Source organism: Atractosteus spatula, chromosome 27, assembly GCF_055471065.1.
Source record: "Atractosteus spatula isolate fAtrSpa1 chromosome 27, fAtrSpa1.hap1, whole genome shotgun sequence".
Taxonomy (NCBI): domain Eukaryota; kingdom Metazoa; phylum Chordata; class Actinopteri; order Semionotiformes; family Lepisosteidae; genus Atractosteus; species Atractosteus spatula.
In genome coordinates this window covers 7,365,565-7,383,134 of record NC_142732.1, presented here as the reverse complement: position 1 = coordinate 7,383,134, position 17,570 = coordinate 7,365,565, and the positions used below count along the sequence as shown (strand labels likewise).

The following is a 17,570-nucleotide window of genomic DNA, read 5'->3' as shown; positions in this document are numbered from 1 at the left end:
CGCAAACAGATCATAACTCAGTCCGAGTTACTACATGTACTCCTGTAGTATCCTGTATCGGATGCAGCTCTCCCTTCACTACTGCGTCAATCACATGACTGAGTGCCAAAGCTAATCAGACAAAACTGCAGCTCTGGCGTTTGGCAGCTACAGCACCAACAGTGCCCTCAGCCCCTCAACACCAGCCCAGTCAATTACTGCCTTCATGTACAGAAGGCAGCACAGCCACCTACCTGGAAGAAACCCGCTGAGCCCACCTGCTGCATCATCAAAGGAGCCAACGGCACCAAAAAAAACTGGTGTCAATCATCCGGCGTCTGGTCCAAGCCTCTGGACTTCCGCGCCAAAACTCAATTGCTTCCTAAAGGCAGCAGCCTGTTCAAAAGCGTTGATTTATTATGACCATTTTATCTACCCCACACGCTTCCTATAACGTTCTTATTCTGAACAATAAAGAAGAAAAAGGAACCGACTGGTCTGAATTCAGGGAAGTCTCACTAACCCCTTCAAATGCTGCTCTCTGTTCCAGAACAATGTAAAAGGAAATCAAACGAGGGCAGTGTGCGTGCCAATTGCTATGCGAAGTGTACGTCTACTTGCAGTGTGCTCCCTTTTTGGCGATGGTGGGTGTTAGGCTTAAAACGAGGACAATGGTGCACATTCACGAAGGTGGGACCCTAGGCCGTGAGCGAATCTAGGATTTTTCCTGAAAAGCAGGACAGAAAATATGCAAGACAGCTACTGGAATGAGGAGTCTTCTTTATTTTTCATAGAAATGCTATAGAGCCTCCCTGGGACACAAAACCCCACTGGTTCTATACTGTCAGGGTCCCAAACTACCACCGAGGATATGTGGGAGGCCTTTAAATGTCTCTCCTAAGCCCAAGATGTGAGTGTGCCCCTGGAGCAGACTGTGCCCACAGATACTTGCAGGCTGCAGGCTCAGCACAGGGTTCCTTGCATTTCTCTGCTGGGGTGCGATATTGTGTCGCTCATAACGGGTATGGCAATGTTTCTGTGAGGCAGGATCTGCCGTTCCAAGCACAGGAGGAACAAAAGCCCAACTGCCATGCTCACATCGCACACAACAACGTCATGAGTAAAAGGGGGGGGTTTTCTAGGTGCTTATGAGGACAAATCGCACATGGGGAATGAGGTTGTGTGCATTTCAACACCCATCCCTGCCCCAGGGATGCATTTAAAAATGCATTTACAGAATAAGCAAATATATTTAGGAGCAAGCAGAGGTTAATTCCAGGTTAAGTAAAAAGCTTTAGCTGTGGATTCTCTTATGGTGTGGGGGGGGGAGAAGGGAGAGAGCAAAGGGGAGTAGGGAAGATTAAAGTAAGAAAGATTGAGAATGAGTGAAGAAAAGGAGGCCAGACAGAAGGAGATAGTATATGAATATATATATATATGAAAATGCATCACTCCATTGCTTTTAAAACTGTACTGGCAGTTGATCAGACAGAGTGAGAGAAAACTCTCTCTTGAATCCGGTGAAATCTAAGGAGAAAAACAAAAACACGTTCCGTTTCACCACCTGCGACCAAGAAATTCCACGTTTTGTTTGTTGTTTTTTGGGGGTTGGTTTTAGACTTTAACGCCGACTGTTCGAGGGGGGAGAAGGAGGTTTTCCGAGCTACGGAAAAATAAGTTCAAGTTCAGAGATCAGTAATGCCGAGAACGTTTCAATACAACGTGAGCCAATCAAATCAGGATTACTTCCTCGACCGGCGCTCGCTCTCTCCCAGAATGAAATAATAGGGCCTCAGCCAAACGCAACAAAGACGGCGCCAATTTACCACGCAGAGGGGGAAGGGGGTGAAGACGGCAAGATTTTTTAAAAACCAGGGAGCGCCAACAAGGTTGCCTGGGTGAAACAGACACAGGAACCAAAGATACCCAGTTAGGTACACGTTAAGGCCTCAATTCATTACCAGAAAGGAGGACAGGTTCAGACTGCCTGTGTGGAGACAGTGCCCTTGAGGACGATACATCTATTTTTATGTCTTTCTGGGATAGGTGCCCACAGCAATCCCTTGCTACAGAGACAACCGCTATACGAGTTTTCGTAAATATAAGATGTGGTAGTTCCTACCTGTTTTATCATTGAACAAGCAGATTTTCATTCTAGCGAGCTGGGCTCACGTAAAGCATTGCTCAGATTCTTCTTCTTCTCACATCTTCTCAGAGGTATTTATTTTTTTATTACATTTTAACTTCTTGTGTGTGTTTAGTGCATATCGTACCGTACGAGACAGTGTTTAATGCTTATGGATTTGCGCATGACTGTTTCAACTGTAAATGAGCAGGTGTGTTATTACTTTCCTGCCTTTAGTTCACAAATCGCCTAAAGTCTTTAGGCACTTTACTCAAATAATTAACTAGGAAAGTTATTGTTTTCATACTTAGACAGCATTCTGTGTGGTATTAAGGTAAAGATTGGGAGCTTAAGGGAACACTTTTGAGTTCTGGAACCAATCGGAAAATATGACACAGGAGGAATGGAAATTTAATTTCCTTTACATGAGTTTTCACCTTACAAGCAGTATTCGAGGAACAAATTAAACTCGTATAATGAGGGATTATTATACTTGATCAGTCACAAAACACCTCCGCTAACCATTTTAATACCCAGAAGTGGCGTGCACTGTTGGTCTTTCCACTGCCTTGGGGATTCAGATGTGAAGGTGTAGGCCGTGCTCCTGACTTGCTTGGGAAATAAATTCATACTTCACCAAAAAGGTAAAAACTGGATTTGCCTGCCGGTTTCTCTACTGCGATTGATGACTGTGATTGATCATGCAAACAGAATGGAACTGATGCTGATCGTTGGCTCCATCATCCCACAAACACATTAATGACAACGGATGGCACAGCCTAGGGCTGTAGCGTGTGATGGAAAATCCCAACATCAGCATACAAAGACCGGCAACATTCTTCTAGTGAGTATAAATCATTTTAAGAAAGGAATCACCGCTACCACAAATTTGTCTAGTATTCTGGAGCAATCAAGGTGAAGCAATTTTGTTTAAGGGCGCAGAATGCCTCCTCCCTGGAATTTGAGCGTGTGATCCTTGACTGTGGTTAGGAATAAGGACCAGAGGATCACGGGTTCAAATCCCAGGCAGGAAATGCCACTGCGTACCCCTGAGCCAGCTGCTTCACCCAGTGTGCTCCAAATCCCACCTGGGAAATATTTTCCAAAACTGTGCATGGAAATAAAAAGAATTGTACTCCTTGTGAGTTTCTCTGAATAATAGCACTAGCAGGAAATTAATATATTAGTAAAAAACAACCATAAAGCATTGCACAGTTTGGAAACAGAGAACAATGACATTAATGGATCTAATTAGCTAGGCTATATGTAGAAAACAAACATGCTCCCAAAAAGACAACACAACAAATCGAGGAACTTCTCTGAATATCTGAATACTCAGGCTGACAAAATTGTTCCCACATTGCGCGGAACAGATGCCAAGGCAGCGGAAATACCATATCCCACTGCCAATAAGAAAGGGATTGACAGGGCAGGATCTGGAGGAGGGGGCAGGAAGCTTTAGAGAGAGAGAGAATGAAAGATGCCCAGAGCTAAACAGCAAGCATCCTAATGCAAGAGGAGGACAAAACCGAGGGAGAAAAACAGGGCTCTCACTGTAGATATATACCGCACATACGGATTCAGCAATCATCAACACATTTCACCTCCTGCGCTGCAGTGCTGGTGTCATTTGGTGTATCCAAGTCCATGTGGTAATGATGGGTAGAAACATTCAAAGCCACAACGTGACTGCCCTCCCCAGAGCAAAGGGGCAAATCCCTACTGCAGGACTTCCACAGGCCTGCTTCTCCTCTCGCCAGCGAGGGAAACAATTTACCCGGGAGCGCTCTCCGCACGGCTGACTCGAACTGCGCCGCAGGCCGTGAGAGCGAGGGAACTGCGTCGCCGGGTCTCCTGGCCGCAGCACGCACGTCCCGCTGCCCCTTTTATTGGGTGCGAAAAGCCCACAGAAACCTCGGATCGTAAAGGCCATGCGAAAAGGGCCGACGCCAGCGCGCTTATCCCTCTTCTGACGCCCAGCGGGACGGCTCCTCCGGGTTGTGGCAGGGTGGGGCGTACTCCACTGACAGGACACAATAAAACAGGGAGACCGCACTCCTGCCGCAGTGAGTGGGCTGAGATGGCTTGATCCGTCCCTCTTTGGCAGTTTCCACGTACCAGTTGTCCTCAGAAATGCCGCCCCGACACCGACGCGTTCCTCACGGCCTCTGTGCTTCCCAAACCCAGGAGCCCCTGTGCTGAGAATGACTAGTGCAGTCTTCACTCCATTCCTTGGATACTGCGCTGACCGGCTGAGGTACTACTGGAGAGCACTCTGGTTAAGGTGCAACATTCATACTGGTTCTCAGGGTTACACAGAAGGGCGACAAAGTTAATTCCTGGATCTTACTGAAAGTCTTATACAAACAAGATAGAGGAACTTCATATCTTCAGCCTAAGAGGGACTCCATTTCGCTTCTTGACATAGAGGGCGGCAGGAGGGTCTAGAGCCTAGAGCCCCGCTAAGCAGCTGAAGTCAATATCTTGGCTTCCTCCAAGAAACATCTGGACGAGACCTCTCGTGGGATCTCTCTCGCTCCCAGCGAACCAAACAATCTAGATGGTGGAGTGACCGCCTCTCGTGACTGACCTTATTTGCATTCTTACGGTAGGGTGATGGGGTCATGATGGGGCTGCGAGGAAGGTAAGGGCTAAGTTTAGAACTCGTGTAAGATGTGGAGACGCAAAGGAGAATTTCAACAGGATCCCGCCTGACAGAGACCCCCGGAGCTACATTTCCTCCATAAGAGCCGCAGTCGCCTTCTGCCGACCTGAGGAGCCGCCTGCTGTTCAGGTGAGCAGCGGATCTGGCGGACAGCTGCGAGTTCCCTCTCCCAGCCCGGCCCTCCACCCCTCCGTGTGCAGAACTTGGAGGCGGACTAATGAGAAACACCCATAAACACCGGATTTAAAAGGGAAATCAGAGCAGCTATGAAACACAGCGCCAGGATTGACAGACGGCCCGCGATTTCCACTCACGCTGAGCGACCCAGACAGGAGCACACGGCAGCAAACGATGAAGCAGGGACCGAGATCAAATTCATGCCTCCCTGGACACTTATTGTGCAGCAGATGAAGGAATTGGTAATTTTATGAAATGCAACATGCACCAAATTAGAATAACCAGGAAATCCGCCATCACACCAAGCAGTCTGTGTTTTTCCTAGGTCACTTTTTTGATTTATGAACATTTTCCTTATAGCTGAGCATTTTAAATTAAAGAAGTTGAGGCTAAAAAAAAAAGTTTAAGCTACACTAGAGTCAGCACAAAAAGTCTTCATGATTTCCACCTTCGTCAAACCACATAAGGTCCCACAAGAAACTCAGGAATACTATTTGTAATGCTGGATTTTGACTGTGTGTATACGTGTACTACTCTGAGAAGTTTCATTTACAACCAAGAAAAGAAGGCCTCTAGCTAAGCGCTGTGGGACTTTAGAACAAGCTTCTTCGAGAAAACAGCTTGATGAGATCCTCAGATCAATTAACAACTTGGTACCAAACAGTCTTATCTCCTAATGATTACATCACAAAGCTAAATCTACGGACATCAGCAATTTGAACCACAAGACGAACTCTTAGCATCTTTAACTATACAAAACTTAAGGAATTTTTTGATATAGCTGTGGGTAAATTCACAGGCTCTGTAGAAGCAGCAGCAATAATGGTGAAATCTGTAAGCAAAGCAGTCAAGCTCCGCAGACAGTATGCCAGCTAGTCTCCGTGGGGGTAGTCATGCTGCTTAGTAACACGCAGGTAAGATCCTCATCTCTTCCATGCATGAGAAGAATCTACAGACCTCTGGACTGTCCAGGTCATCTCATGCTAAAAACAACATGCATTGCATTTGATTCAAACACTGCAGTAAAGAATCAATATCTCTACATATTTCCAGCCCTGATCCAGACGAGTCCCAGTCCATTCAGTTTTATAGGTCACCTCTTTCAAAAGAATGATGTCAGGATTGGTGATCTGTTCGTTTAAGACAGCTCTGGATCTTGAGAGCTGAATTTACTACTGTCTTAAATCACAGTGATCTCAGAATCTCTTAATTTTACAGATCTCCTGCTTAACTGATCACAGTCAAGTCATTCCAAGTCTTTAGAAACTGGAGCTTTTAAAGGTGACCTCTAAAACCTGTTGGATAGAGGCTGACCAGCACCAGGGCTGAAGAGCCCTCCTCTATGTGCCTATATAAACAGCTCTATCTTTAAATCCATACATGGCAACCACGGTTTCAGGCTAAACTAGATTTCAGAGCAACTGGAATCAATCAAGAATGAGAGCAGAGCTTCCCAAAAAAAACCAAGTAATTCTAAGTATTTGGGGCACACATTTCAGCACGCATTATCCCAAAAGGTTTAGCTGTAGCATTAAGGCCAGACACAAACAAAACACAGGGAGAGATGTCAGCTTCAACATGACACCATGGCTTAAGAATGCGAGAAAAGCTACAATTAAGGAAAACACTCTATTTGCTCTGCTGGCTCATTTTGTCAAGAACTGTTAATCTAATACCCAGGTCATTTCCTGACAGATCTCTGGGAACTTACTGTACATCCATCACGGCACTTTTCTGAACATTAATTCCCTTCACTTTCCTCTCTTTGCCACCCTCCCTGTTCGAAGCTGCGGCCTGGGTCTACAGGCCCGCCCTATAACATGGGACTTCAGTCTGTACAAAGTCAACAAACCGTCACGCAGATACTGCCTGGAGGAAAAACAGAAAAACTCCACAATCGTTAAAAAGAAACCGAAGCCAGCTCTGTAGGATCAATGAGCAAACGGAAAGTACACGTGTGCTTGGCTAAAAACAAGGTAGGCGACTGCAACAGCAGCAATACGCACAACACCACATGGGCATTAGGACACAAGTAGAAATTAAACGTAGAAGCACTCAGGTCTAAAAGCAGGGAACACTTGTTCTCACATGTGGATTATGGGAGCTCCCTGGTCACCTTGTTGAAGCTTGAAGCTGACTCCCTGGAATCACTGAAGAAGGATCCAAAGGAGCAAATGGACAAAAGGGCCTCTTCTCATTTATGATATTTGTTATGGACTGTGACAGCCATCCAGGAACCTCGGACCCATTTTCAACTGCATATTGGCGACATCTTTCAAATCTACGATCTGAACGTCCTACTAGCACTGGAAACAGGGACTTCCGGTCTCTGCTTTCTGCCTGCCAAGAAACACAAAAGCATCCGGAAAGAGGTGACAGAGGGACTCTGCTCTGGCCCTGGACCGATGACCTTGTCTGCATTGCACAGGACCTGGGGCACAGTAGTTCTATGAGCCCTTCCCTGCCAAAAAAAAGTGAAAGTGTACCTTTGAAACACAGCAAAAAGTTCATGACCTAGAAAAATGCCCCTACCCCAACCAGTCAAGAGACAAGTCTGAGCAGTTCAGAGCAGAATTTTAAAAAATGATAACAGATCAATTGCACAGGACATCACTCGGCTAATAACAGAAGGCAGAAAGTTACTGAGCACTCTTCAAGAGCAGATGCACCGCTGTGTTTATTTTACTGTATATTTTCGTGAACATAGGAGTAAATGGATCCCCTGCACGACCTCGCCGCTGGACAAAGCAGCCCTGGTAATCTATTTACAATATCTATTATTTCACGAGACTTGGAGCTTGCCAGGCAGCATTCCATCTCAATTTCTAGAGCCTCCCTTTCCACCCTCCTGCACCTTTCTTGCCTCGTACGAAGCTGCTGTCCCACCTTCTAAACAATAGCATTTATCCCAGGAAAACCTTTTTTAAGTGGACAAAATAAAGTACGATCCTTACTAGAATAGTTGAAGGAAAGCACTCACTGATCACCAAAACAAAGAATTCCACTAAATTCCAAAAATCTCTCTAGAGCAGTTAGTTTTCACTTAAGTGGCACCTTGCTAGTAAAGAGCTTATACAGGCAGATAGGTGGGCTGATTAACAGTTAACAGCTGGACACCTTTCAACTCCAAGTCATTTAGGAGCACCTAGAATCCCATCTGAAGACTCGGTTAGCCTTCTCTTTGCTTCCTGCGGAATCCGAAAAAAAAACTTCAACTTTTTGTTTTTGGAGACAAAAGGACTCCCCCAGCAGCTGGAAAAAAGCTCATTAGTAACACACTTCCTTGGCAGCCTCATGTTGTTCGCAAACAACCACCCCATCGTGACATCCACCCCACGCAATGGAGCCCTGGCCTGCTCCTCCACTTCCTGGCCTAATGAGAAAGCTGCCCAAAATAGCTCTTCCTGCTACACTTTTTTCATACCAAGACTCCTAAAACCAGGACTGACACAGGGTGATCCTTCAAAGTGTTTCACTCCTCAGCAAAATTAGTAATTGGAAAGTTTTAAAACTGATGATCTAGCCAAAGATACTGCAGGCACAAAAAGACCAAACTATTTTTGTTATTGCCTAAGCGCCCTTAAGGGAAACTAATTGTCGTCTTTAGTAGTTTTCCCAGCATAATGCAAAAGAATGAAGTCTAAGAGCACCACTTTTAACAGATACCAAGTACTTCACACATCAGAGCTCTTCATTGATAAACTGAATGAACTCACACACTGCAGTGCCTTTCATTATAACTGAGGATCACACGGGGCTCTGGAGAAGCGCCCAAGCTGAGCCAACTCTTGGGCAGTGAACTGGTGCCACCCTTGTGGTAGAGCTGAATCGAGTGCTGAATAACTGTTAGCCCAGAGCGACAGACAGGGAGATGAATAGGATTGGCACCTATCTGCAAGCAAACGACGTCTGAGCAGCTTCAATGCACAATGCGGAACCAGCAGCCTCCCACCAGACAGAGCCCCGGTCACATTTCTGATTTATGTCAGCGCGTACGGCATCGCCGATCAGCAGCCCCTCTGCAGCTGGAAGAGAGGCACTCAAAAGTACACAAATAAATCATGAAACTCGGGTCTTTAGCTTCGCTGCGGCAGTAAAAGGAAACACTCTCCCCCACCAGAAAGTATTTATTTCACTGCATTGCTATGATCTGTCTTTCTGGGGAGGTGGGAGGAACAGGGAAATGAGTCTGCCTTTATCACTGTACCAAAATACACATAAATCCTTACTGTACCTCCCCTTTGACCTATCCACAAATATTACAGATCCTTTGAAAACTGCTGACTAGGCTTTCCTGCAATCTCAGATGAGATAGAAAAATCCAACTAGTGTGCGTAGACATTAGATTTTTTTCAAAAAAATTCAATATTCAAGGTGAAATCCAAACTTCCCAAACTCTCACCACTCCGGAATATATCCCATGTATAATCTCCTCACAAGGCAAAGCGCTGTGCTCTTTTTAGAAACCAAAGACCATCACCCTAGCATCCGAGTTTTATCCAGATGGGCTATCAGACTACAAACAGCATCATTGTGAAGTCCTTGCAAACAGAAATACAGACATGACAGGACCTCATGAGTGGCTCAAGTCGTAAAGAAGCTTAAAGTTTAAGTCTATGATCTCTGGGATCATGTCATTCTGTAACCATGATTCCTCAAGTGGCAGTTATCAACTGGCACCACCAACAGTAGGATGGAATTAGTTGATCAGGGCTCTCATGGCTCAAACCAATACAGCGGCCCAAGGCATTCTGGGTACTCCCCGGCTTGGGCCGCTGGAAGTGATGGGCCTGCCTCTCCTCCAATCAGCACTGGACCTCCAGCATGGGCTTTTCTGACCCGCGACTTGGCAAATAATGAGTGGCTGGAAGATGGGCCTTCTCAGAGGAGCCTGGCTGAACGTCCTCTTTCTCTCCCGTGTGCGGTGGCAGGGTTTGTAGCCGAGATGGGGGAAAACACACGACTGACTACTCCACATCGGCTGGGTGTAATAAAAACTGTAACAATACTAAACTGTTTCTAAAAAAAGTGCACACCTTGCTTTTCATTCCCTGATCATAGCCGGGATTTGCCCCTTACTTGAAATGCAATCAGAATCCTTAGGGATTGTGAAAAAAAAAATGCAGCAAAACAGAAGATTAATTCCACTTGATTAGTCATTAAACAGAAACAGACCATTTTTAAAAAATAAAACTGGGCATTAGATTTTTTAAAAAAAGAAAGAATGTTTGGCTGCAGGTCCTTCTCCATTCTTGGCACCAAACTTACAGACGTTCACAACAGGCTTTGTGGACCTGGCAATGGAACAAAAACTCCACGACCTCTCAAACCCTGCGGTCTTGAAAGCCACCGGCCCGGCCAAGACAGAGCTCGGTCTCGCCAAGACATACTGAGCATTTTTCACCTAGGGGTCAACCAGCGTTTTACACACAGCACAGCCCAAAATGTGCTCCAGGGTCACATACCCAAGTGCCTGTGCTTACAGGAATCACCAGTTAAACATGATGGGCTTGCCCAGCACACTGATTCAGCAATGTGAACGCCTCCTCTGCTCCAAACAGCCTCCTTAACATTCATCAAGGCTTCTGGCACCTGCAACTTAAGTGCCAATGATGAGAAGGAAATTTTGCATTCTGCAGCAACCCAGATCAGAATAATGACCATCCAAGTACAAGCACTACAACACCTTACACAGTCCTGATACCTCCATTGGAAACTATGATATTTATTATTGCTCTTTTCTGCAAATGCAACATGCTTCATGAACAAAATGCTCACAACACAGAAATCAAGTATAGTGATGATTTTCCCAAAGTCAAGATGGTCATCCGTGGGCTGGAACAGTGCTATTTCTCTGCAGGCTCATGAATATGTGGCCTACAGGACGTGTGCAGGACAGCGCAACAGCAGCTGCTCTTTGTCTCCCCAAGGCAAAGCACTGCACAAAGAGAAAAGGGTTTGTCTGAGCATGCAGAGACAGAGAAGAAAGAGGTTCCCCCAACCCGCCACCCCCCTTTGAGCTCAGACCCAGGAATGTGCAATTGCACAAGAGAAGCAATACAAAGCAAAATTTGAAATTGGCCACAATCAATCACTCTGGAAAATGTCTGCGAAAGTGTATCCAGCACGTGTAGACAGAAAACACAGCATGGAGCTCATCTGTATAATTCGGATTTGAGTCCATTAAAAAGGCTAAAACAAATGTGTTATTATTATTTCTATTAGCATTACGGCTTTTTTTATTTTCACACAAGTGTGCTAGCAACAGAAGGATGAAAGAGAAAAAAAGCAATCATAATAATCCAATTTTGTGAGAACTACTCAAAGACCTCAAAGCACTCAAAGCGCTGATAAGTAAAAAAAAATCCCAATTTTCAACGGTGTGCTTTGCTCTTGAGTGTTAGTGGAGACTCTGCGTGGCGTAAAAGCACTGCACATCCGTGTCAGGCTAACGCAATCAGCATCACTCTCAAAGGCGGCGATGCATTAAAAATCAATAAGAATTCTGCAAGAAGCTGCTGGCCGATAAAAGTCCGAAGATGTTCCTTTGCACCACAAGTCTCCACCACGACCCTGCCTGACATCTGCATGAGACATCATGACCAGGGTTTGCTACTTTTCTTGGAAAATCCCTCCACCAGGACCCTGCAAAAATGCCATCACTACTTATACTTGAGGAGCACTTGGACTCATGCTGGGGGATGTCCATTTTCGACTTGCTTTGCCTGATAGTGGCTGTTGTCGCTAGTAATTTGCCTTCCCCAGAGGGCGCAAGCAGAAACTGTGGCAGGAAGTGTTTCTTCACCCAGAGGGTTGTGGGAGTTTGAAACAAGCTACCCAGCCATGTTGCTAAAGCCGACACCCTGGTATCTTTGAACAGAACGGCTCAATGAGATCTTGGGATCAATTAACTATTAACTAAGGAACGGGCTATGGCCATATGGTATCGTCTGTAACTGTTCTTACCTTCTTATAAACATGTTTGCAAGCAGTCAAAGTGCAAACAACATGGTTTTTTTTTCCCCAACATGTCTTTTTAATGGAAAATCAGGTAGCAAACAACGGAAGAAAGAAGGCACAGGTGGGAAGGGTCTTTTCCAACTCCACAGAATTTTTCTACACCCCCCAACATTTTCAAGGAAATTGAATTTTTAAGAAGAGAAAGCCTGAAAATATCACAAAATTGAAGTCAAGAATTCAAGTAGCTTACATTTCTTAACTTAAATTCTTCTTAAATGCCTATGCTCATGGACCTTTCAAGTATAAAAACATAACTATTTAAAGGCTTGTTAATTTCTTATCCAGGATGTTTCGCTTCCAAAGACTGTCAGTGTTATTTGTGGCCACATTCAGCAATGACAAAGGCCTATTGCACTGCTAAAAGAATTACCTTTCACACATTTGAATTTATTTTTCAAGAAAGATGAGAGGAAAAAACATACAAAAATAAACCACATGCAGAAAATAAGAACTCCCAAACTAATTTAGCAGGGAAAGGGTCTAATTTAGGTGGTGAGAAAGAGTATGAAGCATGAATACCTCCAAATGCTCTTTAGTTTGAAAGCAGGTCATAAACAGAAATAGTCCACTGAGTCTCTGTTATCACTGTTTCCAGACCTGTACTCATTGATGATTATGAAACCTAGTGGACTGCACTCCTTCAGAATCACTGGACTAGGCCACTATCTCTACAGGCATAATATAGACTCCATCAGCCAGGAGCACAGTGAATTAAGACTGTTTTGGCCTTCATAACTCCTCAACTCTATAGTTATTAAGTATAATACTTATAGTATTTCACAGCCGCACTAAAATAATGCCACCCACAGTCACTTGGGGTTTTCCAGTGGTTTTAGAGCACTGCTACTGAAATGATGGTTCGAATGGGACGAATGGTTCTTTGTTCTTAAAAAACATAAAGCAAAAACATTTCTGCTGTAGGACACAAGGAAAGCTGGTTGTCTAGTAAATTGAGATTTCCTTTGTGCCATTCATGAATAAAATGAGATTTTCAATCATCAAATTACCCTGTTTAGCACGAAAAACAAGCGGTTAAAAAAAACAACAAATGATGGGCTTCAAACAGTTTTGAAAGGTAAATCAAAGTAAGAACAATTCTTTGGTGTTTTCCAATAGCCAACAGGGATGTGTAAAGACGAATATTTGACTGACACTGCTGAGCCTCCCACCCTCCCAAGGTGAAGCAAGTGCCCACAGTCCTGGTCTGGATTGACCTGCAGTAGCTGCTGTTACAAACAAAATCTCATTCTTCCTTTTTTTCCCCCCATAGAAACAACTCTTATCTGAAACCCGAAAACGAAACTGAGAGCATATAACAGAACATATGTTAAAAAAGGATTACTTCCGATATTAACAGAGAGAAACACCCGTCAGCCTAAATCAGTTAACCATGAACACTCAGTGCCTTTACAGCAGTCTGAACACGGCTGCCATCCCTCAAGACTCCTTGCCCTTGTACCCACGAAAACGCCATGTGGACAAGATCAAACCCCTGTCATTGTGACAGGACTGTGGGAAATACACAATCTAGACTGTTAAAGTATCAACATTCGTCAAGATAACTGCATAACTGCATTGGCACAGTCAGCACAACGTTCTCCTTCAAAATCGATAGTGACAATCTCAGGATGTAAGTGGAGAGTATGAAGGAGCATTTACAACTAAGAACGGAAAGTACTGTTTCTGCACAAAGTGCACTGAGGGTCTGGTACACAAATCCCAGACACACTGTTCAAGACACAGGTGAACAAAACCCTCAGGCCCTTTGGCTGTTAGCAACCAAACAGGTTAGATAAGCTGAATGGTCTCCTCTCTGCTGTGCACATTCTGAGGTTTTTATGCTCTCGACTATGCTTATGGGAAAATCACGGAGCTCAGCTACAGGCTTACAATCAGAGTGCACTTCAGGTAGAACTGGCAAACCACACTTTTATCTTTTTTCAACTGCAATTTTGGCAAGAGGTACACAAAGCAGAAGCTGAAACGGCTACACATTGAAAGGCTCCTTAATAAGTCATAAACCTTGAAATACACTCCAAGCTCACAGATCAATCATACTCAAATGTTCACACAAGGGGAACAAGCAATATGGGACACAAGTCATCCTGAAAACAGTGAGAATTTCTCTTTCTCTCTGAAGCGTCCTCCTCTTGCGTCTGGGCAGAAGTCCTGCAATGGTTTTTTTCCCCCCATGAATCTCACTTCCCACTTTCATTCTTTTTTTTAAATCACCAGTGTCTACACCACAATGCACCCAACTGGGATTAACTGAACACTGTGCGACAGCCATGCTGTATCTCCGCAACGCAGGTTCAGCATTTAGCAGATCTGCAAAGTACCTGCAAGAAAGCATTACACGGACAACACAAGGAAAGGTGGGGAAAGGTTAAGAGAAGACATCCGCGGAAAAGCGGGCAGCCCTCAGGATGCAACAGCTACTCCCAAGGACTTAGATCCTGCAAAGACTTAATGCATCACGCCAACATCTCGCAACTTCCGAGCACATGTTGTTACACGGGCTTCGAGTTTCTTCATGCGACACACCGAACGCATGTTTTTCACAGATGCAGCGGGAATAAACTGGACATTGGAATGGCCCCTGTGTGTGCAAACGGAGGGGTGGGTACTTACATCCAGTGCCTCCCTGCGCAGCCCTTCGCCGGTCCTCAGCCAGGAGCGGCTCAGCTCGCTCAGCTCCAGGATGGGCTGCACCTTCAGCTTGACGGTGTCCCCCGACTGCCGGATCATCTCCACGATCTCGTCCCGGCTCTTATTCTCCACGTTGCGCCCGTTGATCTCCACCAGCCGGTCCCCCGGCACCAGCCCCAGCGCCAAATCCTTGGTGCCGGCGCCGGGCTCCGCGAAATGCACCACGCGCCGATAGACGCCGCCGTCGGCGCCGCGGTCCAGCATGGTGGTGCGGCGCAGCGAGAACCCGAAGTCGCCCGTGTTCCGGCGCTGCAGCTCCAGCTCCCGCGGCTCGGGAGTGGGCGGCGGCACCACGGCGGGCAGGCGCAGGTCCGCGGGGAACACCTTCTCCACCACTTCGGGGATCCGCACCGCGGGCGCCTCGGCGGGCGGCGCGGCCGGCCGCGGCTGCTGGGAGCCCTGCTTGAGCTGGGCGTCGAAGAGCTTGGACTCCACCTGCGGGGAGGGGGCGGCCGAGTTCTGCTCCGAGGGCGTGGAGGCCTCCGACGGGCTCTCGTCTTTGCTCCGCTGGGAGAAAGAGAAGCGCTTGATGATCTGCCCCACCTGGGAGTTCTGCTTGGCCAGCGCGCCGAACTTGGCGGCCCGCTGGAGCACGGAGCTGCGGTGGCCGTCCAGCCCCTCCCCCTTGATGTCGTCGCTGGAGCTGGCCGTGCTCAGCTGCTCGGCGTCCAGGATGACGCTGCCCCGGTTGCTGACGCTGTCCGAGTCGATGTCGGCCAGGCTGAGCTCCGCCGTGCTGGCCACCTTGATGGGGATGGGGTTGGAGATCTCCAGTTTGGCCTTGGAATCCCGCTTGGAGGCACGGTTGAGGTGGAAGAACCCCCTCCGCATGCTCATCTCCTCCAGGCTCCTCAGCTCCGCGGCCGACATCCTCTCCTTCTTGTCCTTCTTGTCCTTCTTCTCCTTCCGCGCCCCATCCCGCTCCTTGTCCTTCTTGATCAGGTTGAACATGGTCCCGAGCTCCCAGCAGAGCCTGCCCCCGGTCTGGCTTCAACTTCTTCACGCGGGGAGAATCTTTCCATACAGAACACAAGTCCCCGCTTTCTTCAGGTCCAGCCTCTCAACTTCCCAGGCAGTGGAAACGACAACCAGCTTCAATACCCTGAAGGAGGACACAGACAGCAATAAGGACAATCATACGGAATCAGATGTCATTTACAGTAACAAAATAATTAACAGCACGCCATGACCCCAAAACATGATTGGAATTACATTCCAAATAATACGTCATTCCCTGTTTTAGGGATGAACTGTCTGAGCCCAGCAGGGGAACAAGAAACATTCCAAATAAACAAATTTTAGTTAACTTTATTCTCTCTCCTATAGAGCTCATAATTAATGCTCCATTACAGTGCAAACCAAACAACTTTTAAATGCCTTTAAGCTCAAGCATCACAGCGGCGACGATATTTGCTACTCTTAATTAATACGCAAAGAATACAGAAAAAGATTCCACATCACAACTGAAGAGCATTAAACTCTTGGCCAGAGATGGCATTCCAGTCTCCTATTACAGGCATTTACAGCCAAACCCAAAAATCAAGGGAAATATTCACAGAATTTAAACATTCTAGACACTGCGCAGGAAACAGAAATGCATTCTCCCCAATGTGGCTCTGATTACTTTTTTTTTTTAAAAAAAAGGAGCAGCCTGTCAAATATCTTTTTCTTCACAACTTAATATTCCACCTACAGACACAATTCACTATTTTTCCATGCCGACAGTAACAGTACCTGCTAACGAACCAGCACGCACACCGAGCCTACTCAAGTACTTAACCACTCTGCACTCAGCCACCCAGTAATTCACAGTCTATTTCGCTGGTCCGACAACAGCACATTGTTTCTAAATTAAGGAGGACCCCTAGGTGTCCCAGCACTGTGCACTTACAAAACCTGTTCACTGGCAGTATCGGTTAACTGGCTCACCTGTCTCACTTCACTGTACTAATCCTGTCAGCATTGTACATTCTACAAGCAAGCGGACAGCTCCGTCTTCCAGAAAATATTTTGCTTTCTGCTTACTTCTATGTTATTTCCACAAGCTCCGGTAAAAAAAAAACAAACACCCAACCCTTCATCTGATGAGAAAATTCAGCTCATCTGCCACTCCACTACTTGTACTGTGTCGCCTGTGAAAGAGGGTGGGGTGAACAGGAGAGTGTCGTTCCGATGTCTGTAACAGGTCGGAGAGGCTGCTGAAGGAGGAGCCCTCTTAAAAACTCCAGTCTTGTCCAGCAGTCACTGGGCCTCAGCATCTGAAACTCCCATTCCAAAACCGAGTTCCCACCAGCAGGAGAGCACAGCATCTAAACAAACACTGCTGAAGATGGAAATGCTTTGAAACCGGCAGGAAGAGGATATTTCTGCCCCTGTACTCAGAAGAGACTAGCAGACAGCAGTGGGACAAGGACTTTAAAGTCACTATCCCATGTCTTTCTTTTTTCATGAGGACTATGGAAGCACAATTATTTTAATTATGGCCAACAAGGCAAGGCACAGCAAACGTGACAAACTGCAAATGTATCAGCTATCCTTCCCTGCTGCCTGAGAAACTAAATACTACTGTTGAGCACAAAGTATCAGATGCTAAGAGTCCACCCAGCTTTGAATATTTCAACTTTTTTATTTTCATAGATAAGACTAAGCTACAGTAATGATTAAATTGTTTCCTTTGCGACAATCTGTTTTACTGTTGGGAACAAAGGGAGAGTTCTCCCTCCACAGCAAGCTTTAACAAATGTTAATAATTTGCCTTAGGGAAGCAGGACAGGCACTGCACACATCACGTGCTGTAAGAGTGATATTGCTGACTGAAAAAAAGCAATGCATCTACCATCACCACCAGACCGCCGTGTCTAAGGTTGGAGGGTGAACACAGCATGTCAGACTCAA

General features: G+C 46.0%; 1 protein-coding gene across 4 annotated transcripts in view; it reads right to left on the bottom strand.

Annotated features, from left to right (window-relative positions):
• myo18ab (myosin XVIIIA b) overlaps positions 1 to 17,570 on the bottom strand; it is a 272,470-nt gene that overhangs the window by 100,634 nt on the left and 154,266 nt on the right. For 3 of the 4 annotated variants that reach the window (XM_088907093.1, XM_088907098.1, XM_088907099.1), the window contains exon 2: positions 14,598 to 15,777. The exons of the other annotated variant lie outside the window; for it this stretch is intronic. In XM_088907093.1, the coding sequence (XP_088763219.1) occupies positions 14,598 to 15,626 (1,029 nt within the window). In that variant the 5' untranslated portion in view covers positions 15,627 to 15,777. The remainder of the gene's footprint in view (positions 1 to 14,597; positions 15,778 to 17,570) is intronic. 4 annotated transcript variants of the gene reach the window in all.